Here is a 23,907-nt window from a genome sequence, read left to right on the forward strand (position 1 = left end):
TAATACTAATTACTATCAATACTAATTTTCTGTCCCTGATAGTTATACTATGGTTATGCAAGATGCTAACATTAGGGAATGCAGGTGTGAAGGATATAAGAGAACTGTTACTACTATTGTTGCAAGTTTTCTGTAAGTCCAAAATGAGTTCAAAATAAAAAGAAAAAAAGAACTGATACTGAAGATGATTATTTACTAATACAGAAAGTCATTAATAGTATACAGTTTGGTAAAGCAGGTTACAAAGCAGCGTATATAAAATCTCATTTTGGCTAAATATTTTACATGAGGGGAAAAAATCAGGAACAATATACACCAAAATGTTAACAGCAGTTGGTAATAAGAGTTTAGCATATTTTCACAGAAACTGTACATTTGCTTACCTAATATGAATAATATTCTTAGTAACAGTTTCCATATTTGGGGGGAATTTTTTAATTGTAAAAATATTTTACTAAAACTTTTTTAAAAAAAACAATTATATCTTCCAGTATTCTAACTCCCAAACTTTTCTAGGGTATGTATGCACAGACCAACAACTTGTTTCCTCCACAAATCTAGCAACTGTAACTATAAAATAAAGAATATCTAATGTTCTATTGTACACCTAAGGTTCTTTTCTCCAAAAAGTACTAAATGAAAAAAGGCCTGTTTATTTACCGCTATATACCAAACAAAAAAATTTTCTGTAATATCTAATTATGGAAGGCACAAAATCAGTTGAAGTTTTTGAAGAATACTTTGAAGAACATGAAAAATTTGACAGTCACTGAAACCTGAGGGATCTTCTAGTTCAAGTCTCTCATTTTATAGATGAAAAAAACTGAGTCACAGAGAGAAATAAACTGTCTTTTCCAAGATTGAATAACCAATTAATATAGTCAGGAACAGAAGTTAGGTATCCTAACTCCTAGAGTTCAGTGCTCATTGTACTCAACCAAATATAAGCACACAGTACATCTGAATTTACCTTTAAGACCAATCAATTTCATTTTAATCATAAAACAAAACAAGAAACATAGTTTTGCCTTCCTTTTATTTCCTTCCTCCAAATGAAGTGTATTCACTAACAACTGCCTAACACTCCTGTTTACTACTAAATATTCTTAAATTCTATCTCTGTCATTACATATCTTGGTGTGAACTAATATTTTATTCTTATTTTTAAAAATATTTTATTTATTTAATTTGTCAGAGAGAGCGTGCACACAAGCAGGGGGAGCAGGAGGCAGAGGTAGAAGCAGACTCCCTACTGAATAAGGAGCGTGATGTGGGACTCAATCCCAGGACCCCAAGATCATGGCCTAAACTGAAGGCAGATGCTTAACAAATTGAGCCACCCAAGCATCACCGTGTGAAATAATACTTTGAAATGTTATCTTCATACTGTTGGTTGATTTGGCCAGAATGTCTGGGTGTTGATGCCTTTAAGGCCCTCTTCAGTGATCTTACCACTAGCTCTCCATCCTTCCATCCCCACTATTCCTTAAGGTCCATCAAACTCAAGGCACTCCTCTCTGACTACTATACTGATCAGCCTAAACAATTTCTCTCCCCTGTAACTCAAATACAGCACTTACTGAAGGAGGTACTTATTCAGTACCTACATTAGTTATTTTCATCTGCATACACATAGCCTCTTCACCCAGGCTATAAATTCCCTGAGGTAAGGAATGCTGCCTTTTAAATAAATCCCTGTATCACCACAGGCCCACCACAAATACTTAATAAAGTATTGGGGCACCTGGTTAAGCATCTGACTCTTGATTTCAGTTCAGGTCATGATCTCAGGGTTGTGGAGTTAAGCCCCACATCAGGCTCCATGCTCAGTGAGGAGTCTGCTTGAGAGTCTCTCCCTCTCCTTCTGCCCCCTCCCCCAACATTCCCTCTTTCTAAATAAATAAATAAATAAAGCCTTAAAAGAAAAAAAAAATGTTCTCAGTCTTTGCTGAATGTTACAGATTTTTTGCTAGAGAGAAGAAAGCAAATATTGATTGACATTAAACCTTCTAAAACTATAGAATTCTTAAAGGAGATAAAGTATAATTTCACTCTTTCATGAAGACTTTTTCCTAAATGACTGCTACATCTAAGAAAAATCTTTTTCAACTAAGATTTGTCTTTTTTTCCAGATAAGAAAAACTACACAGCATGTATTTTACTGGTGACATGTTCAGGAATTATTGGTGACTGGAATAGATTTGACTTTCTTATTTATTTATTTGGTTGTTTTTAGTATTTTTACCCACTTCAGATAAGAATAAAATTAAGCATCTTTAATTTCAATGTCCAGAGGGGGGAATTTTTTTTTTTTTCAAATTTAGAGTCCAGAGAGGATTTTCTTAATTGTTCTGTAAAAACAAGTTCTCACAACATTTAAATTCCCAAACATTTCAGACATTTTTCTCATCCCCATGGAGATTAAGATATGTTCTCAACTCTGACCTAGGGACTTGGATCCCTGTTTGGGAACATCATTCTGAAAAAGGAAATGTACTTTTAAAACGTTCCTTTTGTTCAAACCACAACTTACACATCCTTAGACAACTGCTAACATCCAGGAGGCTTCCGATTCCCTGAAACTCTTTTCCCAGCTCTTCTGTTTTAAAGTAGTAACAAAATCTAGAGGCTCTAGGATTGTTCCTAACAAGTACTAGATGAGTGTAATTGGAGTATCTCCATCCATCAAGAAATCTTTTGGTTACACAAAGTTTTCTTGTATTACTATTGGACAGATTCATAAAGTTTCATAAAAACAAGCAAACAATAACAGCAAAACTCCTAGCTCAACTGCTTACCCCGTGAGGAACACTATCTATAACATATCTGATAATTAGTTACCTAAGCCTATCTGAACACTTCCTTTCAGCCAAAGTCCATTCTTACAGCTCATAATTAAACCAAAATCTACTCTCCTGTAATTTTTATCCTATACTGCCTGAAATAATCCATATGATATACTCTGCTCTTTCATCAAACAACCTTTCAAATAAATGAAGATAACTATTAAGTCTCCCATCAGTCTCTATTCTGGAGCTACACTGGAACACAGAAACTAAAGAAATCTGTTTATCCCCAGAAATGACATTCGGTTATCCCTAATGCCACGGTATTTAGACTACTCTCTATGTTGATTACTCTTTTATGGAACATGCACAATGTGCCTCTGTATAGAGAAGTGGGACTATTTCTTACCTTCCTTATCCAGGGTACTTAACCACTCAAAAAGGTCACATTCTTTTTTTTGGCAACCATATCATATCATGACTTAGTGAGTTTGTGGACAAGTAAAACCCTTAGGACAATCACATATGACAAACCTGGTCCAATACACAAATACCTAATCCGAGGTATAAGGCTGTACTTTCACCCCAATTGAATTTCACTTTGTTAGTTCTGAGGCAATGTTCAGACTAAGGAGATATTTTGTATATGTGTCCTATAATGTATTTCTTATCCCTGCCAGCTTTGTGTTGTTCGTAAATACGATAAGTAAGTATACTATGCCTTCACGGCACTGATAAAAGAAGCTAGGGTCAAATATAGAATCATGTGACGAAAAAGGCCCCTCTCTTTTAAGATAATACACAAGCATACTGTCAAAATTTAGTTTCTGAAAGCATTCTGTCCCCAAGTCATTCTCTTCCTTTTTCTTCTCTGATCATAGGTTCATGCTCCAATTTTCTAAGCTCTCCTTGAAATCTTTGGAACAATGAATTCTGCTTTCCTAAACTGTGGAATAAACATCTCATCTTTCTTTCTTTTTTTTTTTTTTAAAGATTTTATTTATTTGACAGAGAAAGATCACAAGTAGGCAGAGAGGCAGAGAGAGAGAGAGAGGAGGAAGCAGGCTCCCCGCCAAGCAGAGAGCCCGACGCGGGACTTGATCCCAGAACCCTGAGATCATGACCTGAGCCGAAGGCAGCGGCTTTACCCACTGAGCCACCCAGGCGCCCCAACATCTCATATTTCTACTGTGTTTAGTATATTTGAATATGGACTAAAATCCTTTCTTAGACTACAAGGTAGCGTATGTGTGCATATAAAAATAAATGGATAAATCAACAGGTTTTTCTTCCTGTTCCCAAGTCATTTTAGCTTACCCATAAATACCAAAAGTTCAAAGGGATTTTTAAAAGTAATCCATAAAGACACAGTTAAGTGGTTAAGCCACACTCCTCCAAACAGGTCAAATAGACTTTGTTCTGAAGAATGGCATTAAGTAAACTATTAGAAGGAGAATTATTATAGTCAAGTGATTAACAACAGACTCCATCCTGGACGGGTCCTATATTACTCCCGGATAGCAAGTAGGCACTTAGGGAAACACAATAACTCTCCTAGAGTCATTCGGTAACATTTATTTAGTACAGCATATTTCTGTAAGCACTTAGCGTATTACAGGGTACAACTTAACACCAAAAAAAAAAAAAAAAGCTGTACCAAATGCTTTTAAAAAACCAAACTCATCAAATAACAATTGTTTCTTCAACAGAAGGCATGTTAACTCAGAATACCTTAAAAGAACATGAAGGAGTTCACAGTAAATCACCTGGGACTACAGAGTTTTAATATTTTGCCTTAAGTCACCCGAGGCAATGAGTTAAAAGCTTAAAGAAAACTTTCACAGAGCACGGTGTACAATTAGCACCTGTAGAGAAATGGGTAAAATGATTGCAAGGGAAATCTGAGATAACCCTCAAGGCCAGCACACATGAAGAGAGAATGGTCAGGACACTGCATTGGTTCATTCTGCACCACTGATTTACACACATATCTACCCACAGTCTCCACATGCAGTATTGAAGACAAAAACCTCTTTATTTGCAGGACAATGTCTGTTATTAAACAAAAGCAGTCCATCTTCAGCACCAGCTTATCCACACTAAATTACTATTCTTCCCTAGACTATTAAAGGTAGTGGGATTGAATCTATCACTGTAATCTGCAATTTTATACCTCAACTTCATAATTAAGGCTATAGAGTCTGATACTGAAAATCAGAATTTTCCTTAGCTGTCCACAACAGAAATTAGGAGATAATGATGAAAAAACAACACACACACTAGGCTCTGCTATGATCTGGTGACAAAGCACTTCAGTCAGGACTCAAGAGACCTTGGTTTTCCATCCTAGTTTTCTCATTATAAGTATGCCTTTGGTATAGAAAGCTGTGCTCTGGCCTAAAATGATATAGATTGCAATTTCTAAGAAATAGCACCACTACTGAAAATAATATATAGCTTCATGTTCCTTCTTTTGTATCTTAGTATTTTACTCACTTTTCAAAGATTTTCATTTTTTTAAGTAATTTGTACACCCATCATGAGGCTCAAACTCACAACCCTGAGATCAAGAGTCTCATGCTCCATCAACTAAGCCAACCAGGTGCCCCATCTCAGTATTTTAAGGTCAACTATCAAAATAAATTTATATTTATATTTATATATATATATATATATGTATATATATATATATTTTTTTAAAGATTTTATTTATTTATTTGACAGATCACAAGTAGGCAGAGAGGCAGGCAGAGAGAGAGGAAGGGAAACAGGCTCCCTGCTGAGCAGAGAGCCTGACGCAGGGCTCGATCCCAGGACCCTGGGATCATGACCTGGGCTGAAGGCAGAGGCTTAACCCACTGAGCCACCCAGGTGCCCCTAAATTTTTATATTTTAAAGATCCAGTACACATATGAGATTGTAGACAAATTTTTCCTTGATTTTCATGATTATTGCAAGATTATTATTAATATTAAACTTAAAAAAAAAACCAAAATCCCATTTGGAGATAATATACCTTTGGGAGTAATGGAAATGTTCTATACTCCAATTTAGTAATAGTTACACAGGCGTATACATTCATCAAAACTCATCAACCAAAACACTTAAAATGGAAGAATTTTATTGTACTTAAATCTAACTTGATAATGTTATTTTTTTTTAATTCCCTTTTCAACTTTAAACCTTTCAGCCTCATTTTCTCTTAACCTCCTCAACTCCTATTACCTTCACCTCCACTCCACCTCGGTTATTGTCTTCTCATTCACTCATTCATGCATGCATTCAATAAAAATTCTGAAACAATGTGTTAGGTACTGGAGATACAGGTATGAACAAGAACAGCTCATGCTCAAGGAGTTTATTGTCTAGAAAGACAGACAGCAAACAGGTAATGCTCAGGACAGCCTGAGACATGCTGTGTACAACAGGAATATGAAAAGGGTGCTCCAGGAATGCACAGAGGCTCCTCTAACCAGCTCTATCATCACAAAATCTGATGTGCCTTCATGTTCTCAAACTCCAAAAGCCCTTACGGACCATAATGTTCAGTTCTTCCATTTATGTCAACACCATAACTTTTAATAACTCAGATCCCACCAATTCTCCACAGAATTCCTATTTTGGCTTTTCCTATACCCCACCTTCAGCCTAGACCCCAATGTTAGCTACTACCCTAGTATGCCTCCTCATTTCTCTTCCCATCCTCCCTCCACAACTCCTTCCCCCAATCACCACCAATCTTGTTAAAATAAATCCCTAATGTTGATTCTCAGTTATTCATTAAGAGTACATAAATATCTACTATTTCAAACACATACTGGGATATATCAATGGAAAGTCAGACATGATCCTTGGCTTCATAAAGCTTGCATTCTGGTGAGACAGACAGATATTTAAATAATAAAGACAACACAGTAATTACAGATTGTAATAAGTACTATAAAGGAAATAAATAGGGTGCGTACACACAAAAGGATAAGAAGAACCCATCTTTTAGACTGGGTAAGCATCAAGAAAAAGCAGAGGAAAAACACTCTTGGGAAAAAGAACAGCAAGCAAAGGCCCAGGCCCTAGAGCAAGACAGATCTTGTGCTTGTTTTAGAAACTAACAGGCCAACGTGGCTAACAGTAAATGACAAGAAATAACAGGAAATGGGGGGAGATGCAGGAGCCAGATCATGCAGGATCTTGAAAGACTTGTAATGAATTTAGATTTTATTCTAAGTAAAATGGGAAGTCACTGAAGGATTTAGTCAGGAGGCTGACATGATCTGAATTAGTTTTAAAAAGATTACTCTGGTTGATCTGTGGAAAATAAACTGGAAGAGGGCAGAAATGGAAGCGAAGAGACCAGTTAAGAGGCCACTCCAGTTGCCTAGGCAACAGATGGTGGCTAGGACTAGAGAGGTGGAGTGGAGACAGAGTTGTTTGTGTTCAAGAGCTATTACAGAAATGTCATGAGACAGGAATAAGAAAATTCTTGATCAGCCTCCCTTCTTTCCCCTCTCCAAACCTGGTTCTTTCTCTCAGAATATGACACAACTATGGCCATGAATGATTAAACCAAAAACTGAGGATCCCGATGTCATTCGCTTCTTCCCTTTTATCCTCATGCCTAATCCATTAGCAAACCTTTTTGCTTCTACCATACCTGCAAAATCTCTCTCAAATCTATCCACTTTTCTCTATCTCTAGTGATGTCTCTCTAGTACAAACCACCATTAGCTAAGGCTTAGGTTATAGCAGTAACTCCCTAATTGCTCCCCCTGTTTCAAACACTTATCAGACATCCAAGTGGCTATATCAAGTAGGCAAGTAGTTGGATTTGTGAATCGTTAAGTTCAGAAGTGAGATGACCTAGAGATATAAAGGAATGCATACTAACAGTATTTAAAGCCACAGAACTGGATGAAATCACATAGGCAGAGGGCATAGACAGGATAAAGAAAAAACCTTAGTGCTGAGACTGACTAAGGAAAGAAAACCCAGTCAAAGTAGACAGAAGGCAAAAGTTCTGTCAGACCACCCCACATACTCTCTGAATTCCCAGTGTTTCTCAGTCCTTACCTTCTCGACCCAATAAACGACCCTCTCCTAGAAACTAGACCCTATGGCATCATACTACTCTCACCTACTTGCCTGGCTGTTACCTTTCTAGGTCCTTCTCTGGTCCTTCCTCCATCTCCTATTCCTGAAATTCAATCATCCCTGTCCCCAGTCCTTCTCCCTCTCTTCATTCCCTCTCTCCCTCTGTGTCTGAACTTTGTGTATCTGATCATGTGTGCGTGTACACACACACACACACACACACACAATTTTCTCCTCAAAGATCTTCACCATTCCTACAATCTCAACTGTCAACTCGGTATTGAGAATTTCCAAATGTCTAAGCTAAGTATTACTCAAAGTGTGGCTCACAGACCAGGACTTCGGAATCAGCAGGGCATGCTTGTGAAAATTCCCCAGCCTAGACCTACAAAATCAAGTCCTAATGATTCTTTTTTTTTTTTTTTTTAATCTATTTGACAGAGAGAGATCACAAGCAGGCATAGAGGCAGTCAGAGAGAGAGAGAGAGGAGGAAGCAGGCTCCCCGCCAAGCAGAGAGCCCGACGCAGGACTCGATCCCAGAACCCTGAGATCATGACCTGAGCCGAAGGCAGCGGCTTAACCCACTGAGCCACCCAGGAGCCCCTACTCCTAATGATTCTTAAGCAATGACTTTTATAAATGTCCAGTAATTCAGACCTATTATTTCACCTTAATTGCATGTGAGGTGATATTGGGAATTTGACAGCCTTCATGTTTTTGATAGCAGTATTGCAGAGAAATAATCTGGGGTTTAAGAAGAAAGTTTGATTTAAGGATAACGGAAAATACAACCAAGAGTAAGGCTCTAATGGAGTTGGTTAAGATTTCTAAAATGTTGTAACTGTCCCATATTTATTATTTTTGTTTTCCCTGCTTCCCAATGGTGATTTAAAATACAAATCATTCAAATGTTAAAGAATCTCTGAGCTTGTTTTACTTAACAGCAAAGAAGTAGTGAACTGGAAGCCAGTATGCCACTACACTGTCAGCTTTAAAAAGAAAAGGAACATAAAAACATATCTGGAATCCTCAAGTAGACAGAGCAATCTGCCAAAAAAGTGATCATGAGGCCTGTCACAGGTCTTCATCCACTTGTATCACCTTATCTTGTATTAAATTCTTTGAGCATTTGTCTTATCTCTGTCACTAAACTGCGAGTTCCTTCAGGCTATTTCTCTTGGCATCCATCCACTACTTTGTAAAACCTACAGCCTTGCCCCAAGAAATCTAGTATTTCTTTTTTTTTTGAAATCTAGTATTTCTTGAAGTAAAGAGTTTGCAACCTAATTCTACCTTGATATCTGTACCATTATGTCCAATTAAAAATAAGCAGAGTCTAGACTGATGAGGTTTTACTTAACCACCTGGAAGGAATTAATATATCAAAGCTTTAAATAAGCACTAGTCATTTTTGGCAATACAAAATTACAGTAACACTTCTATCCACACAATTTCTGTACTGCTTCTAAGATGTAGAACACACAAGCTACCATTAAAACCAGATGTTTCAGGTGCTTCTCAATTTTCCCTACCTTCTCATTTCAAACAGATGCTTTCCTACTTCAATACTGGCAGTGAAGCGAGGTTTAACTGCTATATGAGATAGAAGATGGTTGCAAGCAATTGCTCTAGTTATGGCTAAACCCTTATTCCAACTCCCTCCCTACCTGGTTTCTATCTCCCAGCCAGTCTCTCCAGTCCCTGGGGTGGATTCTTAATTCTGGAGCTCACTTTATTCTCTCATAAAACAATGCTGAACAATGATTAAAACAGTCCAGGGGCGCCTGGGTGGCTCAGTGTTTTAAAGCCTCTGCCTTCAGCTCAGGTCATGATCCCAGGGTCCTGGGATCGAGCCCGATCGGAGCCTGCTTCCCTTCCTCTCTCTCTCTGCCTGCCTCTCTGCCCACTTGTAATCTCTGTCTGTCAAATAAATAAATAAAATCTTAAAAAAAAAAAGTCCAAAAATGCATTTATTAAAACTACAAACCAAAATACTTCAGAAAGAGGTGTATATCCCACACTTTTCTATATGCAGCAATAAAGACAAAGTGATAAGACTTAATACCATGCACGGATCAGTATTTGAGTATTTCCTGCATATCTCCCCACTAGATGCCCAGAGACATCCAGAACATTCCCCAATATTGCCCCCTAGCTCTTATACTCCTCATCTGCTTTCTCCCTGTGGCCAGACTATAGACTCAAATTTGCTCACTGTCTCTGCCTTCCCATTCTTTCAAAATACAAGGGCAAAGTATAGACTGCTATATTAATTAATAGTACTGCATTGATTAAAAACGTCTGGAGGTTTTTTCTTCACCTTTAATAAGAAGCGACAGATGACGGGTTTCTCCACTGAGGGGTGAGGCTTGGGGTTCTCAAGACACCGGAATGAGACACTATAATTCCTACACCCCATATCTTGACGAGTTGACAGTGGCAGTATTCCCTGCCATTATCAGGCCCCACCCAGCCAGCTAAGCTATATAACATTAGGTGCAGCGTCCTGGATTCCTGTCATTAAGAGGGGCTGGCACTGCGTCTATGCGAAAATGGCTTTTCCTCTAATCCCGCCTTAGCCCCCACACCAGGCCATCTAATAACATCACCAGTTCTTTCTACTTAAGGATAGAGACAAGCTTGAACTCGTCACGACTAATAAATGACAAAATCATTATATTCCGTAGACTTAGTCGGCAGGAATGTGGGTAATGACTAACTTTTATTCGACGGCTTCTTTCCAGATCAATCCATACGACTCCCCCTCCCCAGAGCCGCCATAAGGGGTGAAGCCCGACATCCTCCAGAGCGCGGTAGGGAGGGACTGGGGGGGACAAAAGGAACTTGCCTACAAGGACTTACAGATGCCAGGAGCTGAGGGGTCTGCGGCAACTCCGTACTGACTTCCATCCTCTCCGCACCCCCGGCCTCCTCGTCCGCCATCTTGAGGGAAACTGACACCCGCAGTTCCAGACCCCCGGCCGGAGACGAGCGGAAACCTGTGGCCGGTCCAAGAAACGAGGGGCGACACTTTTACGACGGCCCCTGAAGTCGGGTTTGACGCAGAATCGAGGAGTGGCTTCCGGTCCGCTTCCCGGAAGCAAGCGTCACGGCCGGTACGGCTGAAGGTTTTTCTTCCCCTAATTTCTTAGTTGTAGTCCCCGGTGCCTGAATGGTTGTGCATCTGGTTTCGTTGCTGTGAACTGTTGCATCTGCGAGGTAAAAAATAAATTCAGCGTCCATTTTGGAAGGAGGAAGACTGTCAGGGGCTGCGAACCTAGTCTGCGTCTCGTTCAGGCCGGGTTGTGTTGTTCTGGGGGCGTTTGTCGCCCTACGTACCCGCAGTGGTTCCTTAGAACCCACAAAATGGAAAAAAAAAAAAAATACTCAAAGCTATTCCATGTTTAGGAATGTAGCCCTTGGCCACATGCGCATGCGCACAGGAAAGCTCAGACCCCGGACGCTTTGAGGAGAGGTGGTGAATATTAAAAATTGAAACCTTGTAGTCTTGCATCGGTAGAGGGAAAACAAAATGTAACATGGTCATGCTCATTATGGAACACCATGCGGTGGTGTCAGAAGGAACAAGGTAGACCATCGTGGAAAAATAAGGATGAGTTAAATGAGGGGAAGGAACCCAAGTTGCCGCAAACTGTCTATTTGCAGTTGTGTGCTTTGAAATGTGAAGGAAAAAGCTGGAAAAGGAAAAGGGCAAACTAATAATAACTCTGAGGATAGGAAAAAGTTGATCAAGAACTACTTTAGATTGATCTGTATTGTTTTAAATTTTAAAATGTTTACAAACCAATTTAATAGTGTATTTTTAACAAAAGGGAAAATAACAATAAATCTAACATTCTTGAAGGAATTAAAGGTTAACTTTTGGGACGAGATTAATCTTTACCTCAAATTACACGTATCAAAATAATTCTTAATGAACTGAAGAGTTAACTACCAAAAAATAGGTAAATATTTGTATAAGATTGGGATGGAGGAGCCTTTTTTGTTTATTTTTTGTTTTTTGGAGGAGGCTTTTTAACTAAAGCATGACACCAAAGGCAGAAAATATAAAAAGACTGATAGATAATTTAATTAAAATTAAAACATATACAAAAATAAACTATACAAAGTTAAAAAGTAAACAAAAATTGGGAAGAAATGTCTGCAACATTCGTGACAGACCCAATCCCAAAGAAGACTGTATCAATAGAAAAATGGGCAAAATACATAAATTTGCAACTCACTAACTTTTATAAACATGAAAAAACCTAACTAATAAGCAAATAAATGCAAACTAAAATGAGGTTCCTTTTTTTTGCTGTAAATTTGGTCAGTTTTTGTTTTTACTTAAAAATAACCACCATGGGGCGCCTGAGTGGCTCAGTGGGTGGAGAGTCTGCCTTTGGCTCAGGTCCTGATCCAGGGGTCTTGGGATGGAGCCTTGCAACCCTCTCCCTGCTCAGCAGGGAATTGGCTTCTCCCTCTGACTCTCCCCCATCTAGTGCACGATCTCTCTCTCTCTCTCTCAAATAAAATCCTAAGAAAAAAATAACCACCATGTTGGTAAGCTGAAAGGAAACTCATTGTTATATAAAATACATGTGTACATTAGTAAACCTATAGGAAGACAATAGTCAGAAGCCGTTTTTTCTTAACTGCTTTTTGTTGGCCCATTTATTCCATTTTTAAGGCTGTATCCTAAAGATCTAATTCAGGATGCAAATGAAGTTTAAACTACGTCATTACTGGTAATGGAGAAAAATTAAAAATACTCAAATATCCTCAATAAAGGACACTGGCTAAATAAACTGTGGTCACTCATATAAGGTAATTTTTCTACAGCCATTAAAAATGTTGTAGAACATTGATTCTCAAAGTGTGGTCCACAGACTCTGAGCGATCCCAAAATTTAGGTGAAATTCGTAAGGTGAAAATCCTTACAATAATAACAAAGGAGTTAAGTGTGTTTTTTTTGTTTTTGACCACGTGGTATTTGTACTAACTACTGCAGAAGAAATGGTGGGTGAAACTGCTGGCCCCTTAGCACAAAATAAAAGCAGGGGCATCAAATTCAACAAATCATCAAAGCGATCTAGAAGTCATTTCTTGACCACCACGCTCTTGCAGTTAAGAGGGGAAAAAAAAGAATTTAAAGCATTTTTCCTGATGTCCTTGATGAAGCAGTAAAAACATATTAAATCTCAACCTGAGAGTCTTTTAAATATTCTGTATGATGAAATGAGAAGCACACATAAACCTTTTCTTCTGTGTATAAAAGTATGATAGTTGACTTGAGGAGAAATACTTGAGTTGCTAGGTAAACCGGCCATTCTTACGTGGAATATCACATTCACTTACAAGAATAAGTAACAGGCAACTCTCTCAGGTCCCCTCCCTCTTTGGGCACTTTGTACTATCACTCAAACTTTGCTTCATTATCACTCAATAGACCTTGCTTTGCTGCCCACCACTCTGCCTACCTCTTCATTCTTCAAAGCAAAGTGACCAAGAACCACAGGCACCAAACGAAAAAATCCTAACACTACTTACATCTATTTAATTTACTTGTTCTTAAAGATATGTGTACATTACTTATGAAAAATTTCATCATATCAAGTTTGTGTTAGCAAAATTTGAACAGACAATGAACTTATTTGACTATTAAAAGCTTTATAAAAATATAATAGATATGCAGGGTTATTCAGACTTAGGTATTTGACAGGTATTTTCTCAAATATGAACAAGAAAGTCTTTCTCTTCAAGGAAAACAGTTTTTGTTGTCCATTTTACGACTAGAGCTTTCAAGAGAACATTCTGTAGAGAACATATCTGCCACTGTGAGTTTGACAAAGTCCCAAGGAAATTGGTCATATTAATGTGTGATTTTTTAAATAATGTATTATGAAATACATTGACATTTGGAAGATCTGTATAACTCATTGAACAGATATCTTCTGTATGACAAATGGAGATACTATAAAGTATGGGTGAAAGATCTCTTCGCATTGTTAAATAGACCAAAATAATTTAATGTTAACGGAGTACAAAATTTAATTAATATGCTTTTAGATTCCACATTGAATAGATCTTTAAGCTTTTACTATTTTCCCAGTTCTGCTGCAGTTTCAAAGCATATCCACAATTATATGAAAACACTATTAAAATATTCTTCCTTTCCAACTATGTATCTGTGTGAGGCCAATTTTTCTTATATATTTCAACAAAACAACATATCACAATACACTGAATACAGAAGTAGCTCTGAGAACCCAGCTGTCTTCTGTTAAAAAAGAGATTTCAAAAAATGTAAAACATTGCCATACTTTTTTTAAAAAAGATTTTATTTATTTATTTGAGAGAGAGAGAGAGACAGTGAGAGAGGAAATTCAAGGAGGGGAAGTGAGAGAGGGAGAAGCAGGCTTCCCACCAAGCAGGGAGTCCAATGTGGGGCTCGATCCTAGGACGCTGGGATCATGACCTGAGCTGAAGGCAGACACCCAATGACTGAGCCACCCAGGTGCCCCCATTGCCATGCCTTTTAATAATTCTTATTTTGTTTTTTGGAAAACTTACTTTTCATTAAAAATGTTTTGTTAGCATGTATTGGGTTGATAATTGTTATTTTGAACAAATTAAAAGATCACTTAAAATTTTTCTCAGTTTTAGTTTCTAATGTAAATATCAATAGATAAAACCTACATAAACAGAAGATCTATAAGGTCCCCAATATTTAAGCATATAAAAGCATCCTGAGACCATACAATTTATTTTTTTTAAGATTTTATGTATTTATTTGACAGAGGTCACAAGCAGGCAGAGGCAAGCAGAGAGAGAGAGAGGTGGGGAAGCTGGCTCCCGGCTGAGCAGAGAGCCCTATGCAGAGCTTGATTCCAGGACCCTGGGATCATGACCCGAGCCAAAGGCAGAAGTTTTAACCCACTGAGCCACCCAGGTGCCCTGAGACCATACAATTTAAAAGCTATTGTTGTAGAGGCATTTTTATTAACTTGAGAAGATATTCACTATATATTGTTAGGTGGAAAAAGCAAGTTCCTAAAAGCGTGTGAGTCTATTTTTGTAAGACAAAAAAAAAAAAAGGCACCTTCAATGAAGAATACTAGTCACCAACATATGGTTATCCTTGGATTGCAAAAATTTGGAAATTTTAATTTTCTACTTTCTCCTTAACTGGTATTTTCTAATTATTTTTCTAACAAATATTTAGTGCTTGTGTAAAAATTTATTTAGGTTTGTTTTAATTTATTTATCTGAGAGACAGAAAGATAGCCCAAGAGCACAAGCAAGGGGAGGGGCAGAGGGAGAAGGAGAAGCAGACTTCCTGCTGAGCAGGGAACCCAACATGGGGCTGCATCCCAGGACCCTGAGATCATGATCTGAGCAGAAGGCAGATGCTTAACTGACTGAACCACCCTGGTGACCTATGTAAAAAAATTTTACTGCCTATTTTTTAAAATAGATAAAATACCAAATACCTGGATGGGTATTTGAATGGATGGATGGTTGAATGGACAGATAGATAGTTTCTAAAGCTCAAAAGTCCTTCATGGTAATATCTTATGTGATCTAGCCAGATGTGGTTGAATCTTTCCTTCCTCCTGGAGGAGCTAGTAGCTATATACCTAGTGTTTAGGACTGAACTTTCTGGATTTGAATTTCTTTTTTTGCCACTTGCTGGTTCTGTGACCTTAAGCAAATTAACCTCTCTGAGACTTGGTTTCCTCATCTATAAAATAGTTGTGGTAATAAGACTATTTTCCTCATACAGTGGTTGTAAAGATTAATGAGACACTCTATCTAAAGCCCTCAATGACTGGCATTGTGCAGGACAATGCCTGTTAGTGTTCAAGATGGACATTGTTTTTGTTTCCTGATTGTCCTTCATCTGTTGGCACTTTCTCCATTTGGTGCAGGAGGTCTTTCCATTGTAGGAAGTCTTGTTGGAGGGAGACAGTGTTCCCAAACATGTGCTTAGAATTCATGCCTGGTTGGTATCCTCAAGCAGCAATGTCTATTCTGACTATTCTTGTTAAGAAACCATTGGCTTCTTGCTTCTTGGTCCATGGCAGTTCCTTGGGTTTCTGCTTTTTTTTTTTTTTCTAAGCCTGTCCCTAGCTTCTTGCAGAATCTTTGAATCTCTGATAGCCTTTCAGTAGATGTGCTTTTTTCTCAAGATAGTTAAAGATGGTTTTTATTACCAGAAGCTATTAGGATCCTATCTGATGTAACCATTAAAGTACTGTTTATAACCTATAATTCTGACTTGTGTCACAGTTTTTCATGGTCTAATTTAATTCCTTCTCTAATCTGTTAGTTCCTTGAGTGCAGGAGCCAAGGCACATACTTAGAAGTCAGCTACTATGTTAAAGACTTTAGATGCATTTTAAAGTATAACTCTGGAAACAGTTTTTTTAAGGATTTTCTTTATTTATTTGTCAGAGGGAGAGAGCACAAGCAGAGCAGAGAGGGAGAGGGAGAAGCAGACTCCCCACTGAGCAGGGAGCCCAATGCAGGGCTTGATCCCAAGACCCTAGGATCATGACCCAACACGAAGGCAGTAGCTTAACCAGTTGAGCCTCCCAGGTGCCCCTCTGGAAACAATCTTATGATGTCGTTCCTGTTATCACTGTTGCACAGAAAAGGAGGTTATAGCTTGAATGGATGAGACTGCTTGTTCAAACCCACAATTACTAAGTGAAAAAACCGGATTCAAGACCTAGGTCTAAATGGCTTCCAAATGTGTGTCTTTAACCACTTCACTGTCCTACCTCCGATAAAAAAAATTTTAGTCTCTTTTACCACTTTATACGTTGTAATATAAATGTTTATTATTAAACCAACAAAAATATCAGGCATCTGGCACACATTTAACATCCTAGCATGCTTATATTAGACATTTCATAGGGCCTGAACAAGATGAAATAGATACAAACTTATGAATTAGCATTGCTCTTTTCTGATCTAGACCAAGGTGTGGCTTGACCTGTTTTAGAAGAGGATTATGAATTTCTTTGATTCTTCTGCAAAATACATATTTCTTTTTAAATTAGCATCAGCTCACAGTAACTTTTGTAAGTTGACAGGTCATTTTTCAGGTGTCATTTTACTGTTCGAAGTATCATCAACAGCTAAGATCATTAATTAGTTTTATCAAAGCCCCAGAATGACACGACAGCCATACTCAGAGCTGTTTTCCTTACACTCTTCATTTATGGATTGTGCTGGAGGTTTTTAACCCTGGTCACATGTTAGTTTGAGAACTTTTTAAAAATTCCAACACCAGGTCTCACTCTAATGATTCTAATTTAATTAAAAAGGAGTGAGACCTAAATAGCCATTAAAAAAACCAAAACTCTCTCAAGTGTTGACAGAGAGAGATCACAAGTAGACAGAGAGGCAGGCAGAGAGAGAGAGGGAAGCAGGCTCCCCGCCGGGCAGAGAGCCCGATGCGGGACTCGATCCCAGGACCCTGAGATCATGACCTGAGCTGAAGGCAGCGGCTTAACCCACTGAGCCACCCAGGCACCCCCTCTCAATCAGAGTTGAGATACCCTCAGTGATTCTATTTTAATAGACTTCTATCTCTGGGATATTTTCTTATGTGGATGATAGTAGTGCATACATGATTCCCCTGTCTGGTACAAATCTTTGGTAATCCTCATCCAGATTAAAGGAGAGTAACCTTCCCATCTGATCTCCCTATTTCCACTCTCTTGCTCATATTCATCACTTGTTTTCCTGCCAGAGTTACTTGCAAATATAAATCTAGTCATGTGACTCCCTTTTCTAAATAAATTAGACGACTACCCTATAACATAAAACTTAATTCTTGAACATGGCATCCAAAGCCCTTCTCAATCCAGCTTGAAACGCTTTTTGCTAGTCTAATCTCCCTTGCCACCCCTCACCTTAAACTATCCATACGGTTTTTCCCATATTTCCCATTCAATCTCATCCTCCTGGGTTTTTTTTTTTTTAAAGATTTTATTTATTTATTTATTTGACAGAGAGAGATCACAAACAGGCAAAGAGGCAGGCAGAGAGAGAGAGGAGGAGGAAGCAGGCTCCCTGCCGAGCAGAGAGCCCGATGCGGAACTCGATCCCAGGACCCTGAGATCATGACCTGAGCCGAAGGCAGCAGCTTAACCCACTGAGCCACGTCCATTGGCCTAGAATGCCCCCTCTCCCACCACAACACCTCTTTCTATAAAGGGATTTCTGTTATTTTTTAGAGTTCAGTTTATATATGACTTCCTCTGAGATGTTCTCTGATTCTCTCATTTTCCAGCATGCAAAATTATTCCTTCTGTGATTTCATTGCACTGGAAATGAAAGAATAACAGGAAACTGGGATATAATCTTGCTAAAATTGCAAAAATAATTTGACAACTTTTACAAAAAGAAACTAGATGCTGAATATATACATACATATATATTTTATTCTTTCATTTACATGAATGGCAGTTCTTAGCCTTTTATTTGTCCAATTCACTGAGTTACAAGATTATCTCAATTGGGCCTGGCACATCCTTTGTCAAGAAATACTTCCTTTTTAACACTAAAGACTTTTTCATTTTGCATAATCTTTGGCCTCTTGGAAATAGAGCTATTGGGAAGCCCTTGAGCATGTTTTTTTTTTTTTTTTTTTTTTTTTTTTTTTTTTTTAAAGATTTTATTTATTTATTTGACAGAGAGAGATCACAAGTAGGCAGAGAGGCAGGCAGAGAGAGAGAGGAAAGCAGGCTCTCTGCTGAGCAGAGAGCCCGATGCGGGACTCGATCCCAGGACTCTGAGATCATGACCTGAGCTGAAGGCAGTGGCTTAACCCACTGAGCCACCCAGGCGCCCCGAGCATGTTTTTTTAAATGGCAGCAACTTGATTATAAAAATGAAGCATTTCGGGGCGCCTGGGTGGCTCAGCCATTAAGCTTCTGCCTTCAGCTTAGGTCATGATCCCAGGGTCCTGGGATTGAGCCCCACATTGGTTCCCTGCTCAGCAGGAAGCCTGCTTCTCCTTCTCCCACTCCCCCTGCTTGTGTTCCCTCTCTTGCTGTCTCTCTGTGTCAAATAAATAAAATCTTAAAAAAAAAAAAAAAGAAGCATGTTCAGAGACAGTCCAGTGTACCTCTGCAAATTTGAAAAGGCATTCACAGTATGGTGAATGTTTATTGCTTAGCTTATTTGTTTTGGGGCATTTTTATAATTTTTTTTTAATGTTCCAAAATTCATTGTTTATGCACCTCACCCACTGCTCCATGTAATATGTGCCCTCCTTAATACCCACCACCAGGCTCACCCAACCCCTCAGCCCCTTCCACTCCAGAACCCTCAGTTTGTTTCTCAGAGTCCACAGTCTCTCATGGCTCATCTCCCCCTCTGATTTCCCCTAACTCACTTCTCCTCTCCATCTCCCAATGTCCTCTGTGTTATTCCTTATGCTCCACAAGTAAGTGAAACCATATGATAATTCACTCTCGCTGCTTGACTTACTTTACTCAGCATAATCTCTTCCAGTCCTGTCCCTGTTGATACAAAAGTTGGGTATTCATCCTTTCTGATGGAGGCATAATACTCCATTGTATGTATGGACCATATCTTCTTTATCCATTCATCCATTGAGGGGCATCTTGGTTCTTACCACAGTTTGGCGACTGTGGCCATTGCTGCTATGAACATTGGGGTACAGATGGCCCTTTTTTTCACTACATCTATATCTTTGGGGCAAATACCCAGTAGTGCAATTCCAGGGTCATAGGGTAACTCAATTTTTTAATTTCCTCAGAAATCTCCATGCTGTTTTCCAAAGTGGCTGCACCAACTTGCATTCCCACCAACAGTGTAAGAGGGTTCCCCTTTCTCCACCTCCTCTCCAACACATGTTGTTTCCTGTCTTGTTGAATTTGGCCATTCTAACTGGTGTAAGGTGGTATCTCAATGTGGTTTTGATTTGAATCTCCCTCATGGCTAATGATGATGAACATTTTTTCATGTGTCTATTGGCAATTTGTATGTCTTCTTTGGAGAAGTGTCTGTTCATGTCTTCTGCCCATTTTTTGATGTGATTATCTGTTTTGTGTGTGTTGAGTTTGAGGAGCTCTTTATGGATCTTTGTTATCAGCTGTTTGGGGGCATTTCAGTGGAAAAGTTAACCCAAGACCCTTCAGACAGGAGGATATTTACTATTACATGATTAGTTTAGAAAGCAAAACAATATGAAGCCTAACTGAATTCTGTACTTTCTAAAAGATACATTTTAAAGAAGAATAAAACAAAAAAGAAAAAAAAATAGAGAATGGTACCACCGTCCTCATCTTATGACTCAGTTCTACTTCTGCTATTCGTAAGTTGCTATTCCAAGAGTGCTGGTTTCTGAGCTAAGAAAAGAGCCTGGGGCTCTCAGGTCCTCTCAGGAAGTCTATGGACTATAGCAATCCCATGTTGGGGCAGATTATACTTGAAGAAAAAGGCTCCCATACTGAGCTGAGAAGCAGGGATCATTAAGGTTTTTAGGGTCCGGAATGGAGAGGCGATGTGATGGTCTTCATTAGAACAGAAGTTTTCAGTCTCGGACAAAGGTCATTCCTACATTTGTGGGGAGATCAACCCTTGTTAGAACTGGAAAAGTCCTGCGACTGTGATAAAGTAGTCAGGACTGGACACTTCAGCACCAGTTTTAGGAGAATCAATCCTGAGTTCAGAGATTACATTTCTGGGGTTGGCTTCAACTAACCTTATTTGGCTTCCTTACTTAAAAACAAAGATATCCATACTTAGGGAGTCATATCTGGAGTGAAACTCAGATTGCTGGTTCAACTTGAGTCAGACCTGGATTAGGGATCCATATAGACCTGGATATTGGGTTCATCCTCTGCCCTGAATCCAGAGGTTTCATTTAAGGGCACTGCTGGTCAGACAATCCTATCTGTGCAAGTGATTGACCACAAGAGCGTTTTAGCCCTGATAAAGGGGGGAGGAAAGTCTAGGAAGAGAAATAGATAAATAACTTGTGGAAGGTACTACAAATAGAAAGAGAGAATCGGGATGTGGATCAAAAGCCATACAACTCCAGTGAGCATGCCCTTCACAGAGGAGCCAGGACACGGAAATGAGCACATGACTGAGAAGAAATGAGAGTGAATGCTCTCATTCTTGGTAGGTTGAGCCATTTCTGGTTTGGAGAGAGACAGAGTGGGTCCTTCCATCAAGTTTGTGGAGAGTTTTATGCCCCAGTTTGCAGCAGGCTGCATCACTATGGGGTTCAAGTGCTTTGGTGAACAGATTAAATAAACATGAACAAATTTATTGGTCCAGGATCTGAGTATATTCTGGAAAGAGGAACCAAGCTGGACCCATGATAGTTTGAGCACCTGTCAACACAGCCTACCAACCTCTGTATATTCTATTCAGGCATCTTATTCCTTTAAAAATTTTTAAAAATAAATAATAACAAATAATATATATATATATACATATGTATATATATGTGTGTGTGTATGTATATGTGTATATATGTATGTGTGTGTGTATATATACATATATATATATATATATATATATAATAAAGACCAGAGCAGAAATCCAGTGAAATCAATGCAATAAAAGCCAAAAGCGGGGCACCTGGGTGGCTCAGTGGGTTAAAGCCTCTGCTTTCGGCTCAGGTCATGATCTCAGGGTCCTGGGATCAAGCCCTGCATCGGACTTTCTGCTCAGCAGTGAGCCTGCATCCCCCTCGCCCCCTCTCTGCCTGCTTGTGATCTATGTCTGTCAAGTAAATAAATAAAATCTAAAAAAAACAAAAACAAAACAGAACAAAAAAACCCAAAAGCTTGTTCTTAACAGAAGTGAACAAAATATGGCCCCAACTCCACCTGCTGTCTATTTTTTTTTTTAATTTTTAAAAGATTTTATTTATTTATTTATTTGTCAGAGAGAGAGAGAGAGAGAGAGGGAGAACACAAGCAGGCATAGCAGCAGGCAGAGGCAGAGAGAGAAGCCGACTCCCTGCTGAGCAAGGAGCCCGCTATGGGACTCGATCCCAGGAACCTGGGATCATGACCTGAGCTGAAGGCAGCAGCTTAACCAATTGAGCCACCCAGGCATCTCCCTGCTGTCTATTTTAATATAGTCTTCAAGTTAAGAATAGTTTTAACATTTTTCACATGGTTGAAAAAAGATCAAAAGAAGAATATTTTATAATACACTTAAAATGCTTAAACTTCAAATTTCAGTGTCCATAAATAAAGCTTTATTGGAATGCTGCCACCTTATTCGTTTGTATATTGACTATGGCTGCTTTTGCACAGTGGTAGATGTGGATAGTCACAATAGAAACACCTGGCCCACCAAACCTAAAACACTATCTGGTCTTTTATAGAAAAATTTTGCTAAACCAAAACAAAATAAAAGTTTTTTTTCCTCTTTACATTGTCATTGTTGAAAACTCAGAAAATATGGATATGCAAAGAGGAGAAAATATAAATAACCTATGATCTCGTATAATTTCAGAATCCCAAAATAACACTGTTGACAGTTTGGTGTATATGCTTCCAGGTATGTGTGTGTGTGTGTGTGTGTGTGTGTGTGTAAAATACCCATTAACATGTTATCAATGTATTTTCATACTATTAATGTTTTTTCAAAATTATTTTAAGATTACTGCATGGTATTGGCTTATATGGCTGTGTCGTTTTTATTTCTAGGACTCTTATTGTAGAACATTCACTGTAGTTTGTTTTCAGTTTTCTCCTATTATAAACTTGCTTTAATAAACATACTTATTGGTAATTCCCTATAAACATTCATATATTTCCTTAGGATAACTTACTTTAAGTATAAATGCCAGGTTGAATAGAGTGCACATTTAAATATTTTTCATATATTTTTTTAAGATTTTATTTATTTATCAGAGAGAGAGGGAAAGAGCAGGCACAGGCAGAGGGAGAAGCCGGCTCCCTGCTGAGCAAGGAGCCTGATGTGGGACTCGATCCCAAGACGCTGGGATCATGACCTGAGCCAAAGGCAGAGGCTTAACCCACTGAGCCACCCAGGCGTCCCAATATTTTTCATATTTTTAATGGAAAAATAAGTATGCATTTGTTGCATTTTTATTAAGTGTTTCTTATAAGAATTTATGGTAAATATTTTATAATACTAAAGGTTACATGTGACATATTTACATGTTAAAGAGTAACAATAAAATGAAGACCAGTGTATCCACCATCAATTTAAGAAATAAAGGCTAACTTTTAAATATTAAAAAAATAATAACAGGGGGTACCTGGGTGGCTCAGCCAGTGGAGCAAAGTGTGTGGTTTTTGTTCTTGGGGTTGTGGGTTCAAGCCCTCATGTTGGGTATAGCGATTACTTAAAAATAAAATCTTAAGTGTGTCATGGCTGGCTCAATCAGTTAAATAGCCAACCCTTGATTCTAGCTCAGGTCATGATTCCAGGTCCTGAGATTGAGACTTGCTCAGTAAGGAGTCTGCTTGAGGATTCTTTCTCACCATCTGCCCTTCCCCGTCCCCCCTCCCCCACTTGTGCTCTCTCTCTCTCTCAAATAAATAAATCTTTAAAAAAAATGAAATCTTAAGTAATAATAATAATGTGACCAACATATTTCTCTGGGAGTTTTTAATTTTAATTTCTGAGTTTGGTGCTTTTTCTAACTTTTGATGGGGGCATTAGTTCTCTGAATTTTTTTTTTTTTTAAAGGCTTTTGGATTTATGCTTCATTGCAGGGATGGCAAATTAGCATTTGTATCTCAGGAATGTGAAAGCTGACAACCTTATGACTGTTTTCCCATCTATCATATACATTTAAACACATGTAAGGGGACGCCTGGGTGGCTCAGTTGGTTAAGCAGCTGCCTTCGGCTCAGGTCATGATCCCAGCGTCCTGGGATCGAGTCCCACATCGGGCTCCTAGCTCAGCGGGGAGCCTGCTTCTCCCTCTGCCTCTGCCTGCCATTCTGTCTGCCTGTGCTCGCTCTCTCCCCCTCTCTCTCTCTGATAAAT

The 23,907-nt window shown here is 38.6% G+C and overlaps 2 protein-coding genes across 2 annotated transcripts in view; one reads left to right on the forward strand and one right to left on the reverse strand.

Annotated features, from left to right (window-relative positions):
- The window catches only part of UBR1 (ubiquitin protein ligase E3 component n-recognin 1), a 141,649-nt gene extending 130,730 nt beyond the window's left edge, over positions 1-10,919 (reverse strand). The window contains exon 1 of the mRNA XM_059372639.1: positions 10,738-10,919. Within this exon, the coding sequence (XP_059228622.1) occupies positions 10,738-10,818 (81 nt within the window). The 5' untranslated portion in view covers positions 10,819-10,919. The remainder of the gene's footprint in view (positions 1-10,737) is intronic.
- A 76-nt stretch (positions 10,920-10,995) lies between these two features.
- TMEM62 (transmembrane protein 62) overlaps positions 10,996-23,907 on the forward strand; it is a 53,786-nt gene continuing 40,874 nt past the window's right edge. Inside the window, exon 1 of the mRNA XM_059372648.1 lies at positions 10,996-11,094. The gene's annotated coding sequence lies outside the window, so the exon portion shown is untranslated. The remainder of the gene's footprint in view (positions 11,095-23,907) is intronic.

The sequence above is a fragment of the Mustela nigripes genome, chromosome 13 (genome assembly GCF_022355385.1).
Source record: "Mustela nigripes isolate SB6536 chromosome 13, MUSNIG.SB6536, whole genome shotgun sequence".
Lineage (NCBI taxonomy): Eukaryota > Metazoa > Chordata > Mammalia > Carnivora > Mustelidae > Mustela > Mustela nigripes.